A 13874-nucleotide genomic window follows, 5' to 3' on the forward strand; every position below is an offset into this window, starting at 1 on the left:
GTGGTTGGGAGTAGGTAGCAGCAGTGAAGAAGCACTGGCCCCAAGCAAATTTTCTCTACTGTTTAACTACTCTCTATTGCTGATACAACTGTCACTGAGCTCGTATGTTCCCTAATTGGAAAGCTTAAGTTATTCAAATCCCAAGACCAGATGCTCTCTGCTAGAAAAGTCGAGCACTTAAACATTTAGCAGAACAAACCTTATATACCTGGCCTCAATAAGCTGTGCTAGCAAATCGACATGCCTCTTCGCAGCTTTCTCGATCAAATCATACCCTGGACTAGGGAAATATCCCTGAATCTGCATCCAAAATCCACGGTCAACGCATGGTGATTGCTCGGGATTCTGGCATACATAGAACTGATGGTTGTCAAAGGCATGGATAAGACAACCTATAAACTCTTCTGATGTACGTGGTGCCAGATACAATAAATCCATATCCACACCTACCCATAATTCCTTTTCTTTGGCATCCGGGTATCTTTGCCAGAAGGTGCTCGATGGGATGTATTGTCGCTGGAGCAGATGGTGGATGTTCATTGGGAGTGTTGCGCAGTAGGAACTTGAGGTGCGTTTGATCCCATTCGCCTGCTCGAGAACAGGGATTTTGTAGGGTCTTTGGTCTTTTGATCTTCGGTCAATGAAGATCCTGTTGTAGGGTTCTGACATGTAGACTCTGGAGTTATTAGCATGGAATTCCTGTGGACTGGCCGTCATGATGTGGAATTGGAAAATTGGAATCAGATAAATGGACTGGGACAGCTTGATATTCTGGGAATGATTCAAGCTGACGAAAGGACCCAACAGTGGGCAGGTCCATGGATTTTATATTGGACAATGGGTGGTTTTCGTTGTTCCTCCACAATGAAGAAATACTTCTTTTGTGACAGAAAGCCTTTGTGGCGTGTAAGACATTGTATCAGCCATAAATAAACCATCTTTCACGGAAAAAAGGGGAAGGCAGCATTGTGCTTTACATTCATATTTGACATTGATTGGCTCGAAGCTCCATCATATAGCAGGACTACCGGCTGATACTCCCAGTAGGAGGTCCCCGATTGGCAAAGGAATTTAATACTTCAAACTGAACGGAGTTTTCATCGGCAGAAAGATACCCGACCACATATTCCTCCGATGACCCAAACCAAAATGCCGAATCATGCTCCTCTCCAACCAACCACTTCACTTCATATTTCCCACTATCGCATTTCTGGGTAGGAACTCGGGCAATCACAGGATGGCTTTGAGGCGACCACCACCGTACAACGGGTAGGTTATTGGTGATGGAATTAATGAGTAGTTGCGGTGTGGAAGGGTGCCAAAGGACCTGTCGCACAGCATGTTCATGAACCAGGACAGACGCTAGCCTGGGTGTGATGTCCAAAGCCCAGATCCAGACAACGTTTGATCGCATGGTATCCACAGTTGCGAGAAGAGTGCCGTCAGGACTGAAAGTCATGATGGCCACACCTCGAGGTGGGCCGGGGGATTCAGGGCTCATGTTGAATGCTGAAGAGCTTGTTGTTTCGGCGTATTCTGCGTCGCCCATGGCACTTGTGGATCGCTCACGCCAAATGGTTGGAGAGTTTTGGTCCATTGGGAAGACGTGGGAAAGTGTAGTTGATGATGAGAACTGTACTTGTTAGCTAGAAAGCATTGGTATTGTTTCATTGGAGTGCCTACCGTGCGAGTCCGTAATAGGTCAATATTGCCGTTAATCTTGCCCACAGCGAGAGTCTCCGAGACACCGCTAGGGCCAGCTGCGGCACTCCATTCGATTTGCTTCACGCCTAGATCAAATGCATCGTCCACCCCGGCTGGTCCATTGTATGTTCTGAACATCTGACCGTCGGCCGTCAATATCAGCACCTTGGTGCCAGAGCTGGGGGTGTCCCACACAGCAATCCATTTCCCATCGGGACTCCATTTCAAACCTTGGGCATCAATGGTTGGAAGAACCGTGCGATTCAACAGTTCGTAGGATGGGAGTTCGTGAATGGTAAGAGTGTCGGAAGCATCAGGCTTTAGGATAATGGCAAGATGCTTTCTGGTTATTGGGCGGTACCCGAACCCAAGTGGGTGTGGGAACTTGGGCGTTTTGACCACGGAGATTTGACCAGTTTCTATTGAGTGGATAGCCATTTTGTTATTCCATGCGTGAAAAACAAGAACTTCATTTTCGTCCCCGCCGAATTCAACGTTCAAGGTGCCAGGTTCGACATTTTCAATCTCGGCGACTAGCTGCAGGGGTTCCAGCTGCCAGACCGAGATGCGCGACTCGTTTGTGATAAGTAAATGGCGGTTGATATTGTTATGTGTAGCCTTTGAGGGACAGAACTTGAGAGACTTGACTGTGGTCTCCTTCATTCTTGCTGACTGCATATCTTTATGCTCCGCAGTGGGGTTTGAGTGGACGACCAGGTCTTTCCCACTCACGTGGGCAGCGAAAAGCCCATCATCAGAAACCACCAGCGACAAGGGAACTATTCGAAGTTTAGAGGCAATCGAAGCCAGGCGGATAGACGGAACATACCTCCTCCAGTCGAAGCGTCCATTGTTGACGTCAACAAGAAGTCGCGTCGGTAAATTATTAATTGGCGCTGCAGCAAGATAACAAAACTAGTCAAATGTTAACTCCACTGCATGCACCACTTCAATCCCGGTATTTTCAAGGCAATAGATACTCTCTGCTCGCTTCCAGTCTCGCGACTTTTCCCTCTATGCGCGTCCGATAGGGCCCGGAGAAATGTAGATCCGTCCCGAGATAAGGAGATAGACGCGACAAGGTCTACTTTAACTTTCGACTCCAATGTAAACACTCATTTCGCTTTCAACCAGTGCAGTGGACGAATAAATATTTTCATATCCGATGCTTGATCAATCCATTTCTTTAATTTAGCTGCGCATGCATATGCAACCATGTGGAACACAGCATTACCAAAACTTACACCCCGGGGCCCCTTACAGCTTTGCTGCGAGTGTTATAATCAATTCGTGCTTCTACCTGTCCAATACCTAATACGTGAAATGAACAGACTGATTACTGAGCCTAGCAAATGATGTGACTCTGCACCAAAAGAACGTTCTTTGTGTCACGCAACTTATTCATTATATTTCGATGATTCAAAGTTTTAATCTCAACTTTGTGGTGGTTGAGCGCCTCTGGAAAAGCAATGCAATAAACCCAACTTTGATTAGCGGGAAGGATGTAACCTAATTTAATCATATCATCTATTTTGGTTTTGAGATTCAAAAAACCCTTTATATGTATGCAGATTTGATAAGGAGGGAAGAGGCTTCTATTTAAGCGTCTGCCTCCGCCTTCATATCAGCCTCGGCAAAGCCCTTAACGATCTCCCTCACCTCCTGCCATGAGTTGCTCACATCAGTGACACGGGACTCCATGGTAGAAAGAGCTTTGAGCTCCTCGGGAAGCACCTGGGACTCGAAATCAAAGCTAGGGTCATCCTTCAGGGCCATGGTCACAACCTCCGAGAACTTGGCGGGGTGAGCGGTCGAGAGCGAGATGTGGGGTGCGCTAGACCGCGCAATGGATCTGTGTGAAACAGTAATACCGACGGCAGTGTGGGGATCGAGGATGTATTTTGTCTGCTGGTAGCAGCTCTTGATAGTCGCGGCTGTCTCCGAATTGCTCACACGGTCGCTCTCAAATGTTTGGCGGCCATTTGCCATGATATCCTCGGGAACGGGTCCGAAACCGCCGGTCGACTTGAGTGACTGGTACCATGCCAGAACATCTGCACCGGCCTGCTTGTTGCTGGCATCCTTGTCCTTGCCAGAGGCGAGCGCAGAGTCTAAATGTTGTTAGTACAGAGTATAGAACCGGGAAACGATCGACGTACCTCTTGCAAGGAACCACATCACTCTCTCGAAGTTACTAGAGACCAGGATGTCCATTGCGGGGCTGTAAGTCTCCTTGCAGGCATCAGCCTTATTAGCATCCTCGGCAGGGTGCTTCTCATAGCGACCGGTCTGCCAGAAGCGGTGCAGAATATCGTTCTCATTGGTAGCGACAACCAGCTTGTCGACCGGCAGGCCCATCTTAGTAGCGAAGTATCCCGCAAGAATGTTTCCGAAGTTTCCAGTAGGAGTGACAAATCGGACTTTGTCCCCAACCTTGAAGGCATCGGACTTTCTCGCAAGAGAGAAGTAAGAGTAGAAGTAGAAGACAATCTGGGCGAGAATTCTCGAGAAGTTAATCGAGTTGACAGCACCCAGCTTCAGGGTCTTGTTGGTATCCGCATCGCCGAACAGAGCCTTGACGATATCCTGGCAATCATCGAATGTGCCCTTAACGGCCAGGTTGTGTACGTTGCGGTCAATGCAAGTTGTCATCTGAGCCTCCTGGATAGGGCTAACACGGCCCTTGGGGTGCAAAATTGTGACAGAAACATCCTTCTTGCCTCGGAGACCGTAGATAGCAGCGGATCCAGTATCGCCACTTGTCGCGCCAACGACGGACAGGTGGTGACGGTCCTTGCCCACCTTTCCATGGTTCTTGCGCACGAGCAGGTATTCGAAAAGATTTCCAAGGAACTGAAGGGCGCAATCCTTAAAGGAGTAGCTGGGGCCGTGGAAAAGCTCCAGAACGTGAAGGTTATCTTGGAGCTTCACCAGAGGGACGACTTCTTCGGAGCGGAATGTCGAGTAGCTTCGGTTGATGATCGTTTTCAGGTCTTCGGAGGGAATTTCGGATTCCGAGATGTACAAGCGCATAATCTGGAAAGCAAGGTCGGGGTATGAGAGGTCTTTCCAGCTCTCCTAAAATTGATGTTAGCCCCGCATCCCTGGCATGCATTGTAGATCGAGATTCAGTATCAGGTATCCCATGAGCCATTGCCCGCGCATACGTACCCAATTTGTTGCCTGGGGCACTTCATGAGGCAAGAAGAGGCCACCATCGGCGGCAAGACCCTTCAGGACAACAGTCTCGAAGGAGAGCTTTCATATAATCAGCAAGTTGTCATCAAAACGAACGCATCTTGAAACTCACGCCATAGTCCCCACCACGGGTAGAAAGAAACTTCTGGGACTCAGTAGGAGCCGCACCTGCCATGTTGGAATTGATTGATTAACTGATTAAAGTGAATCTTTCGAGGCAAAAGTCGTCAATACAAGGAAAGGTTTTTCTGCCCCTCTCCCGACGTCGGAGGGGTGAGTCACTTTATCTAGGATTACGTGATCCTCATAAGGTTTGGCGGGGCTTGCCACTCTCTCCCCGAAGGCGGTGAAGGGATCAAGGATTGAAGGAACAGACCTGCAACATTGTTGGTCAATTCCAAATTTGTTATTATGTACAGATGTCTAATGTAAGTTAATCCCTTGATTTACAAACTGCCTCATCTCAAGTGCTGTCTCTGTTCTGACAAATAATGATCATTTGTAGTTGAGTATTGTTGGTGAACCGTCGAATGTCCACGGGTTGATAATCTGCGAACTGGTTGGTCACTAAATCTAGTATCCACAGATGATCCACTTGGCACTCAACAGCGGCTTGATCCCACAGAGATTAGGTCCATGAGCGTATCTTTTGTAAATAGTAATCTCGGGATACCCCGAATGTCCGATCACGTGCCGGAGTAGCACCGATTGGCTTAAGGCTGAGACAAGAATGAAATGAATGGACTGCTGGAGCGACTGGATGAGCCAAATAAGCAAAAATTAAAGTAAGTCATCAGCTGTTGGCCATTTGACTGATCTCTGCTACGAGACATGGTCAGAACCACAAGGAAGATGGAGATACTCAGAAATACTAGAAGAAAAGTAGGAAATAACGGGCCATGAAAAGGAAGATGAAGCTCTGACGAATCAGCTCATAATGATAATGAGTTTTGTGTCAGGTATCTGATCTTCAAACCATCTGAAGTGATTATTTTTTTTTTGAATTCATATGCGATCCAAGCGAGGACGAAAATTGAAGAAAGAAACACAAATGCAATTGCTAATATCTTTGCGATGACCAGGCATGGAAGATGAACCGTAAGAGGAGGCAAGTAATTGATTTCCTCAACCATGCACTCCATAAACCGTTAGATCCTTGCTCATCCAAGGCAGCGCATAAACAGCACTTTTCTTCCCCCACAAAACCTGTAACTCCTTTTCTCCTCGAAATTCGAGCCCGATCTTCTGCAACACTCTTGCGCTATGGGTGTTCTCCTTATCACAGAATCCGAGAACAGCATTCGCCCCGAGTTCTTTCTTTGCGTACTCCAGTAAAGCGACTGCCGCCTCAGTGGCATATCCATTGCCGTTCTCATTGGCCACAATCGTATACCCAATGCCCGGGGCCAGGTAGGCATTTGGTGGCTCGCCTTTCATCAGTGAAACGGTTCCGATGGGGATGCTTTCAGCGAGGGTTGCGTGATCGTCCGACTTCAATGAGACTAAGAACATGCTATAACCATTCCGGGCATAGTCGCTGTGGACGCGGGTCCGAAGGAAGTTGGAAGCCTTTTCGGCCGTATTGATGCCGGTCTCGCCGCATGCTTTGACAAACTCTTTGGAATTCCATAGGTTGACTAGGAATTGGGAGTGCAAGAGAGAGTCGTGCATGAAATAAGAGATGTGGAGGCGAGTAGTCTCGATTGACCAGGAGGGAGATGCTTTGAAGGTACCAGGCATCTTTGATTATTGTTTAGTGAAGGTGTAGGCTGTAAGTGAGCCCCGGGATTGGACGATAAGAGATTGGTTGATAACAGGGAAAGCCGCAAGATTTGCCAAACGAGCAGAAAGCAAGGGCAGCAGAGAAGCAAAAGTGGATCGAAGTAGTACTCAATGGTGTCTTGAAGAGCGACGAAGAAGGAACATGAACATCTACGTTAAGTGAAGCTGAAGTAGTCAGAGAAAGGTACTGGTCCTAATCTAGATAAGACAGCTGCAAAATCCGACAGACATGCCATTGATCGCGATAACAAGATATACGTTACTGAGAGTACAAGCAAAGAAATTGATTCTAATTTTAATCATGTTGAAGTATCCATCAGATCTTTCACTTAATTGAAATTGGGATTGTTGTTATCCGGGTCAACATCGCGAGCCCGAGTGAACATGGTAGATAGGCATTATGAGTGGCAATTCGCGTTACCATGGCCGACGGGCTTCCTGTCTAAATAAAGATTCACGACTTTAACAATCAAAGTTCTTGAGCTCCACCAAAAGGCTCTGACAGAAGATTTGAAGGAACAAAAGGCATTAAAGCGACAGAGACTCCATGAACCACCTCAAAAAGGGGTTCTTGAGACCGTATATGAGGAGACGATCCTCCTAGGAATCATCCGTGCTATCCCCAGTCATCTCAGAAAGTCAGTGAATCCGAATGAATTTGAGAAAATGGACACCGGTCATTGTAAATTCCTAGAAGGAGTGGACCAAGTCCGCATGCCACGTTGTCCCATTATCGTATACTTTATATCATCAACCTGCCTATTGGAAGTAGAGCCGAAGACTCTAGCCCAACAGGCTCTAGCACACGTTTCCGGCGGCGAACACAATATTCTTTCAGATCCTCAAAATAGCTAGAGTACGACGTTTGCTTGCTAAGCCATTAGGTAGCTAACCATACTTTCGTCCAGCGTTCTTCGTGAGAGGCACTAAGGAATATTTCATCAACCATGGGGTCATCGCAGTAGCCCCGATTCCTGGTGAAATGACATCCACACCCGCATAGAGATATGTGCCTGTCGACACGATCAAGCAGCTCTGTCTTGCTAAAAGGGGAGAATTTAGAGGCCTAATAGATTGAATTTTATCCCAGACAATGTTTCAATCAACAGACGATAGTGATGAGTTCCAAGTCAAATAGTAGTACGCAGTAGCCCCCGCCCGACCAGGGCAGAAGGCTACAAGAACGGGGCCCAAGCAACATGGGAATAAAATTAATAAGTAAACACAATTAAGATTAGATAGGCGAAAAGAAACTTGCTATAATCATATCGGTAGGGCTGTTCATGCACCGAGGTGCGGAGGCCGAGGCATCAAAAAAGACATGGGCGGACTTGACTTTACCACCTGCGAACGTACACGGTGTGCGTGCGATGAAAACCCACCAAGAAAACAGGCTTGATGAGCAGATCACATAGGGCTGAACTCTATTAGCCAATTATATCGTTTGCCCTGTGCATCAAGCTTTCGGGTGGGGCCGTCTCCTTCAGCTAATGCAATAAAATTAGTGATTGGAAGGTGGAAGTTGCCGTTACTCCGAGCCACCTTCCTAAGTAGGCTTGACCCACTTGATGATTTATAAAGACCCTCTCTTGATTGGCAATCTCATGGTTGCCTAGTCGCTTCCATCCGTTGTGGAGCTGGGGGAGATAGTGACTAGGCCAGGGTTTCTTCATTGACAATGCTCCCTTGCTGTCTCAAAATGCTGCTGCATAGCCATGTCTATCAATTATAGCACGTTTAAGACAAGAGATATATAATAAACTAATGTATGATTCAGTTCGAAAAGATGTGTCATCGCTCGAATTGCCACTGTGACTTCGTTTAGGAAAGGATGGTCGCAGCGATGGGGCTTTGGGATCAAGAAGACTTCAATTTGTGACTTAGGAGATCATCTCACTGGTTTCTTTCAAGTCCTTCTGCGAGGTTTCCGGTAGCAAAAACACTCCCCATATCAAACCCAGCAAAGCGACCACGAAAAAGAACCAAAAAGTGCCTTTAGGTTGCAGTGCATCCTCCAACATCATCGATGGAAGAGCCTGGAATGATCAGCAACAAATTCTATTTAGTAACTAAGCAGACCAAAGAGCAAAGTTAAAGCTGCTTACCTTGACAAGGGCGAATCTCATGGCACCGTGAATCAACATCAGGATGCTTGTACCGAGGGCGCGGATAGAAGTTGGAAGGATCTCAGTGTTGATCAAGTACTGGATAGAATTCCAACCAAAAGCATATCCCACTCCTGTCACATAGAGGGATGCAATAGCAGCTATATCCGCTCTGTGCATATTCGCTGAATGTATCTTTGTTCCTAAAGACGACGAAACTGTAAGGTAGATGGCAACGTAGAGAAGAGATAAAAGCTGCAGGGTAATTCCAGATACCAAGCAGCGTTTTCGCCCAAGGCGATCAATGAAAAGAATTGCACACAAAATGGCTGAAGCAAATTTCACAGCCCCGAAGATCGCTGTCTTCAGAAGCTTCTCTGATTGCCCAGTGACATCGAGCAACTCGAAGAATTTAGGGGCATAAGCTAGAGGACATCAGTCAGCTCTCTTCACACCGAATCGAGGAATTTGAGATTTTTTCTCACTTGTAATAGCATTTGTACCTGACCATTGACTGAGGATTTGGGCAGATATTAGAAAACCTAGTTTGGACAGATTGGCACGCTTCCCAAAGAGCAACTTCCATGGCTCTAGTGATATCCATTGTTTCTTGTTGTCAGTCTGCTTGGTAATCAATTCATCTTGAATCAAGTTCAATTCTTCTAAGATACTTGGACTGTCTTCTGGCAGTTGTCGTAACCGCTCCAGAACCTGGGCAGCCTGGGCTTGGCGATGTTTCTCGCACAAATACCGGGGACTTTCTAGGCAACCCAGAGAGAATAAGAGTAAGACAACAGCCATCATTATCTGGCTGGATTGAGGAAGAATCCATTGCTCACGGCTCGTGTTTGACAAATGAAGCGAGGCACCATAACCAGCAAAATACTAGACGATTGCAATCAAGCGATGTCAGCGACCGGGCACTCAATGTTGAGCGCAAAATTTAACTAACCCCAATCAAGATTCCAATGTACTCTGACGAAGCATATATACCGACCAATAGACCCCGATGGGACGTTGGTGCCACCTCGGCAAGATATATGGGACCGACAATGCCTGCCTGGCCAATTCCCATACCGGAGATGAAGCGACCGGCAATGAGCTGACCATATTCCCCGTCTGATGTAAGGACGATGACGACGCCAATTATCCAGAGGAAGCACATCTCTCTCATTGTCCAGAGCGGTCCAATCCAAGCACTGAAAAAATAAGCGAGGAGTGCTCCAGGTAAATTGCCCAGTTGAACCATGGAGGTGATGTTGGACAATCGATTTGCCTTTTCGGCCGCGCTCAGGTAGGATGCATCCAGCTTATACTCATGGATGAACGAGGGAAGGTCCACTGTATCAGCAATGAGACCTTCATCTAGACCTTTTGCAGAGCCGAGAAGCCCGAAGGCGATGGCGGCACATATGATATGGCCGGAGATGGCCTTCATTCTTTGAAATAATTCTTCCCCTTCTCACTCTGTTGCTACTCTTCAGTCTAAAGTAACAGAAATAATGAGAAGAATGTTTGAAAATTTTCTTGCCAAGAGCGATACTTATCAATGCTCGTGCCTGTGTGATAAAAGCTCGGGAGTCCGGCAGGCACCCAAGGTCCTCCTGTGCGGGTATTTTCGTCAAAGCTCAATCCACTTCATGCTCCACAGTGCCAGATTCTCCACGCATCGGCCTTGTAAGGCGGCCAGTCAGAGGTTGTGAAGCTTCTCCATTTGTGGAGCAATGGAAGGCGAGTACATTAAACCTGAACATATTTAGACGGCGGACTTTGAACGCAACTCAATGGACGGATGACATATTAATCCCGAAGAAAATAGTCACAGCACAAGGGTTTCCAATGTTCTTATATCTCCCATTTAACATGTACTCTGAACCTTGGAAACTACGCAGGAAAATACGATGGTCGTCATCCATGACATCGTAAATAGTTGTCATGTGAATAATCGGTGCATACCATTCCGTGTTGTCCAATGAGCAGCTTTGCTGATAGTCTTGCCTTCAATCTGATAGGATTCAGTCGAAACAAAGGATCGTAATGAGCTCGCATTTACTCCAACTTTCCATGCTGGAGCGATATTCTGATAAAGCCATGATATCTTTACTGATTTATGTATTAGTTGGCTTCGTTATTACTTCGAGCTTTGAACATAACGAGAAACAGCAGAAATGAAGATGATGTGGATGGCTTGACATCCCTCAAGACGAGAAGGAAGCCCATGATTGTAAAGCAGCTGGTGCATAACAAGAAAGTGCTAGTAAGCTTTGGGCATGTCAAGAAGGGACCCTCAGGCGCTTAGGACATCTGAAGCGTGTTGAGTGAACGCGTAAAGGGTCAAATATTTGTCAAAGCGAGCCTCGTATGAGCGTCGCGATAAGAAGGTGTACATGGGACCCAATCTTAGAGCATCGCTCTCTCTCCAATAGCATCACGCAGCAGGCCTGAAGTGTGTTCTAGTTGCCGCGTCGGCTTTGAAAAAAAAATGTCTTAAAATTATGAGATGTCTCATTCGTCGTGAATCGATCTTTCTATTGGTATAAATGTACAGTCCTTCGATATTGCTCATCCACAGCCACATACTCAATCATCTGTGGCTCACTTTCAGTCTTCTGATACAGCTTTCCTTCGCGAATTTTGATATGCTCTGGAACCATGATCGGCTGTTCAACATCACCCCAGGTGGCCTTGACAGGTTGTCCTCTGAAGATACGCTGCACGTTCAACATGGTGCTATATAGCATTCCCCAACTCGCAAAGCCAACAGTATCACCTGCTCCTTCTTGGTGAATATCCGAACCTTTCTCTGCCGCTCCAGCGGAGCGGAATATACCTGTGATAGCCGGATATGGTGCGAAGCACCGCAAGTATCCATGTCCGCACATGCGGCCTAGAGCGACGTCTATTTGCGCACCAATGTCAATCTCCTCGGCAAGGCCAGATGGGTTGACAGAGAGAGCGGCGAGCAGCTTTTGTGCGCCGTGATAGCTCACAGCGTAGAAGCTGGTACAGACAGCGTCTTGGACGGTGCAGACCATTCGGGAATGGTCAGATCGTTCAATTGCGGGCGGGTCCCGCCAGTATGGTAGGAAATGATGAGGCTCGAGGACGGTAAGGTCATCTTCGCTTTCGTAATAGGGGAGATTGGTCTTGCATTCCAAACCGCAGTGCCCTAACCAGAGAATGTCCCAGTCATCACCGTACGGTGATGATGTTTTGGTGTTTCTTGTGCCTTGGAGTCCCCGGACTGCGAGGGCTAAGCTTTGGAGTTGAGTTTTGATGTTCAAATCCCAATCCGCATCGTCTTCAACAATAACTCCGCTGCCTAGACCTTGTTCCACAATCCTGTGTGAAGATTAGTTTTAAGTAGCGGGCGCAGGAAATGCAATCTGATGTATACCGTCTCATTGCATCTAAATGGGCTCGACGAGCTGCATATTCGCTCGCGCTGTGGTCGGGGTTCCAGTTCTAGAAGGTATTCAACAATCGAGACACAACAGATAGGGGCTTTGAGGCATACGTATGGATATGCTTTCGGGGGAACGACGTCCGGCAATACACCATCAACAAATTCCACTTGGAAGTTGCAGACCGATGAGCCCAGGACAATATTGTCACGCTTGTCCGGTCGGTTGGGCAGATTGATGGCAAAAACCTTGCCAAACTATATTCGATCAGCTTGAGAATGCACTTGATTCTAGCAAGAGTAGGCACTCACACCCAGTGTCTGGTTTTCGATTGTGTGTATTTCGTCCCAGGTCCAGTCCTTCTGAGATTGTGTAACCGACTGATTACTAGGTGTGAGCGGCCAGAATTGCCAGAGGAGGACAAGTGCCCCAAGCGGAATGACCAGTATCCGTCCCCAGCGCAGCTGATTTGAGGATGTAAACATGCTCGATTGTCGTGCGTGGATAAGGCTAGCGAGGTTTGTGTATCATTTCGAGGGGTCTAGAAAACGCGTAGAGCTCCAAAATAGTGAAGTTAGCTGAGCTCTGTACAAGTTGCGGAGAAATCAGTCAAACATGACAATTTCCGCGTCGAGGTTGAACAGAGAACAGGTCTCTGGTCACGGAAGTTCTGATCGCATGTGGGAATCTCGGAGATCCATATCGGAAATGATTTGGAGGGCCTGCCGAACCCACACGGAGGCGGCTTAGGCTGGTTAGTACATTCACAGATTGCAGGAACGGGTCCTGGCATTAGGGGCTACCACACCAGGCTACGGTTGGTCTGTGGACATTTGAATCCCCACTAAAGGCGGGCGATGGATACAAGCTCCCGGGGTTAGGTTTGCCGGGAACGGTGCAGCGTACATGGGTGTATCCTTCAGCATTCCCCTGCATCGTTCCATTGGCAGGCTCAGCTCCACTACTGTCTGAGCTAAACCCTGAGATGCATGTGTATTCCCGAGCCACCGCCAATAAATTGCATGATATTGCCGCCTTCCTGCATCCTGAAACGCGATTTTATTGCGACCAGCCCCTTAATACTAGATGATATTATGAAATTTTTAGCCACATATCTCACGAAATACTTCGATTGGCTCATTGAATGTCTTTCATTGCCTGACCATACAACTTTTGGGGCAGATTTCAGAGCAAATTTTCAGAGTCATTTGCCCTCATCCGGGAATGTTTTCATCTCCCCAGCGGCTACTAATCAGATTCAATTCGCCGTGGAAGACAATCCATTGTATGCGGCTTCCTTTGTTGTGCTTGCAGGGCACTCTAAGAACATTGTTTCGAAATTTCCGCTTCTTCGCAGCTGAAAGCGAAATTTTGTGAAGTGGGGCCTAGCCACGCTAACCCACATCAGGTAGTCCGCCGTTGCATCTAGTCACGCACATCTCCCTTACTATGCTTAATGTAAAATCTTTTAAGCTGATGTTAGAGTCCAGTTCTCCATAGGAAATCCTCATAGTGCCTGGATTTAGGGAAGGATAAGACTAGTGGAGAAGTTAAGGCCCGAGGTCGTTCAAAGTACGGATGTCATGCATTCTTGGTAGGTAGATGATTCTAACTTCTTCATATACAACAACCTTAGAAGTACTTCTTGACTTAGTATCACTTTGAATTTTCCGTTTTACTC

The 13874-nt window shown here is 47.1% G+C and overlaps 6 protein-coding genes across 6 annotated transcripts; all 6 read right to left on the reverse strand.

Moving 5' to 3' along the window:
• Positions 1 to 129: 129 nt before the first annotated feature.
• Positions 130 to 717, reverse strand: N7503_012068 (uncharacterized protein; the record flags this gene model as incomplete). Its single annotated transcript, XM_057071614.1, has 2 exons — positions 130 to 160; positions 200 to 717. The coding sequence occupies 2 exons, from the start codon at positions 715 to 717 to the stop codon at positions 130 to 132; spliced, it is 549 nt and encodes a 182-aa protein (XP_056918225.1).
• A 307-nt stretch (positions 718 to 1024) lies between these two features.
• On the reverse strand, positions 1025 to 2555 carry N7503_012069 (uncharacterized protein; the record flags this gene model as incomplete). The annotated part of the gene is made up of 3 exons (XM_057071615.1): positions 1025 to 1633; positions 1684 to 2483; positions 2534 to 2555. The coding sequence occupies 3 exons, from the start codon at positions 2553 to 2555 to the stop codon at positions 1025 to 1027; spliced, it is 1431 nt and encodes a 476-aa protein (XP_056918226.1).
• A 664-nt stretch (positions 2556 to 3219) lies between these two features.
• On the reverse strand, positions 3220 to 5131 carry N7503_012070 (threonine synthase THR4). The gene is made up of 4 exons (XM_057071616.1): positions 5015 to 5131; positions 4876 to 4962; positions 3864 to 4782; positions 3220 to 3815 (listed from the first exon to the last, which is right to left on the reverse strand). Exons 1-4 carry the CDS (start codon positions 5075 to 5077, stop codon positions 3304 to 3306), a joined length of 1581 nt encoding a protein of 526 aa, XP_056918227.1. The 5' UTR covers positions 5078 to 5131; the 3' UTR covers positions 3220 to 3303.
• Positions 5132 to 6027: 896 nt separating this feature from the next.
• Positions 6028 to 6642, reverse strand: N7503_012071 (GNAT family N-acetyltransferase; the record flags this gene model as incomplete). Its single annotated transcript, XM_057071617.1, has 1 exon — positions 6028 to 6642. The coding sequence occupies one exon, from the start codon at positions 6640 to 6642 to the stop codon at positions 6028 to 6030; it is 615 nt and encodes a 204-aa protein (XP_056918228.1).
• A 1922-nt stretch (positions 6643 to 8564) lies between these two features.
• On the reverse strand, positions 8565 to 10227 carry N7503_012072 (general substrate transporter; the record flags this gene model as incomplete). The annotated part of the gene is made up of 4 exons (XM_057071618.1): positions 8565 to 8720; positions 8790 to 9214; positions 9275 to 9674; positions 9742 to 10227. 4 exons carry the CDS (start codon positions 10225 to 10227, stop codon positions 8565 to 8567), a joined length of 1467 nt encoding a protein of 488 aa, XP_056918229.1.
• Positions 10228 to 11371: 1144 nt separating this feature from the next.
• Positions 11372 to 12678, reverse strand: N7503_012073 (glycosyltransferase family 25 protein; the record flags this gene model as incomplete). Its single annotated transcript, XM_057071619.1, has 4 exons — positions 11372 to 12131; positions 12187 to 12254; positions 12307 to 12450; positions 12505 to 12678. Coding segments are annotated over 4 exons (1146 nt in total), but the record flags the coding sequence as incomplete, so codon positions are not given.
• Positions 12679 to 13874: the final 1196 nt, after the last annotated feature.

The sequence above is a fragment of the Penicillium pulvis genome (assembly GCF_028828015.1).
Source record: "Penicillium pulvis strain IBT 33274 chromosome Unknown scaffold_8_segment0_segment0, whole genome shotgun sequence".
In the NCBI taxonomy this organism is placed as follows: domain Eukaryota; kingdom Fungi; phylum Ascomycota; class Eurotiomycetes; order Eurotiales; family Aspergillaceae; genus Penicillium; species Penicillium pulvis.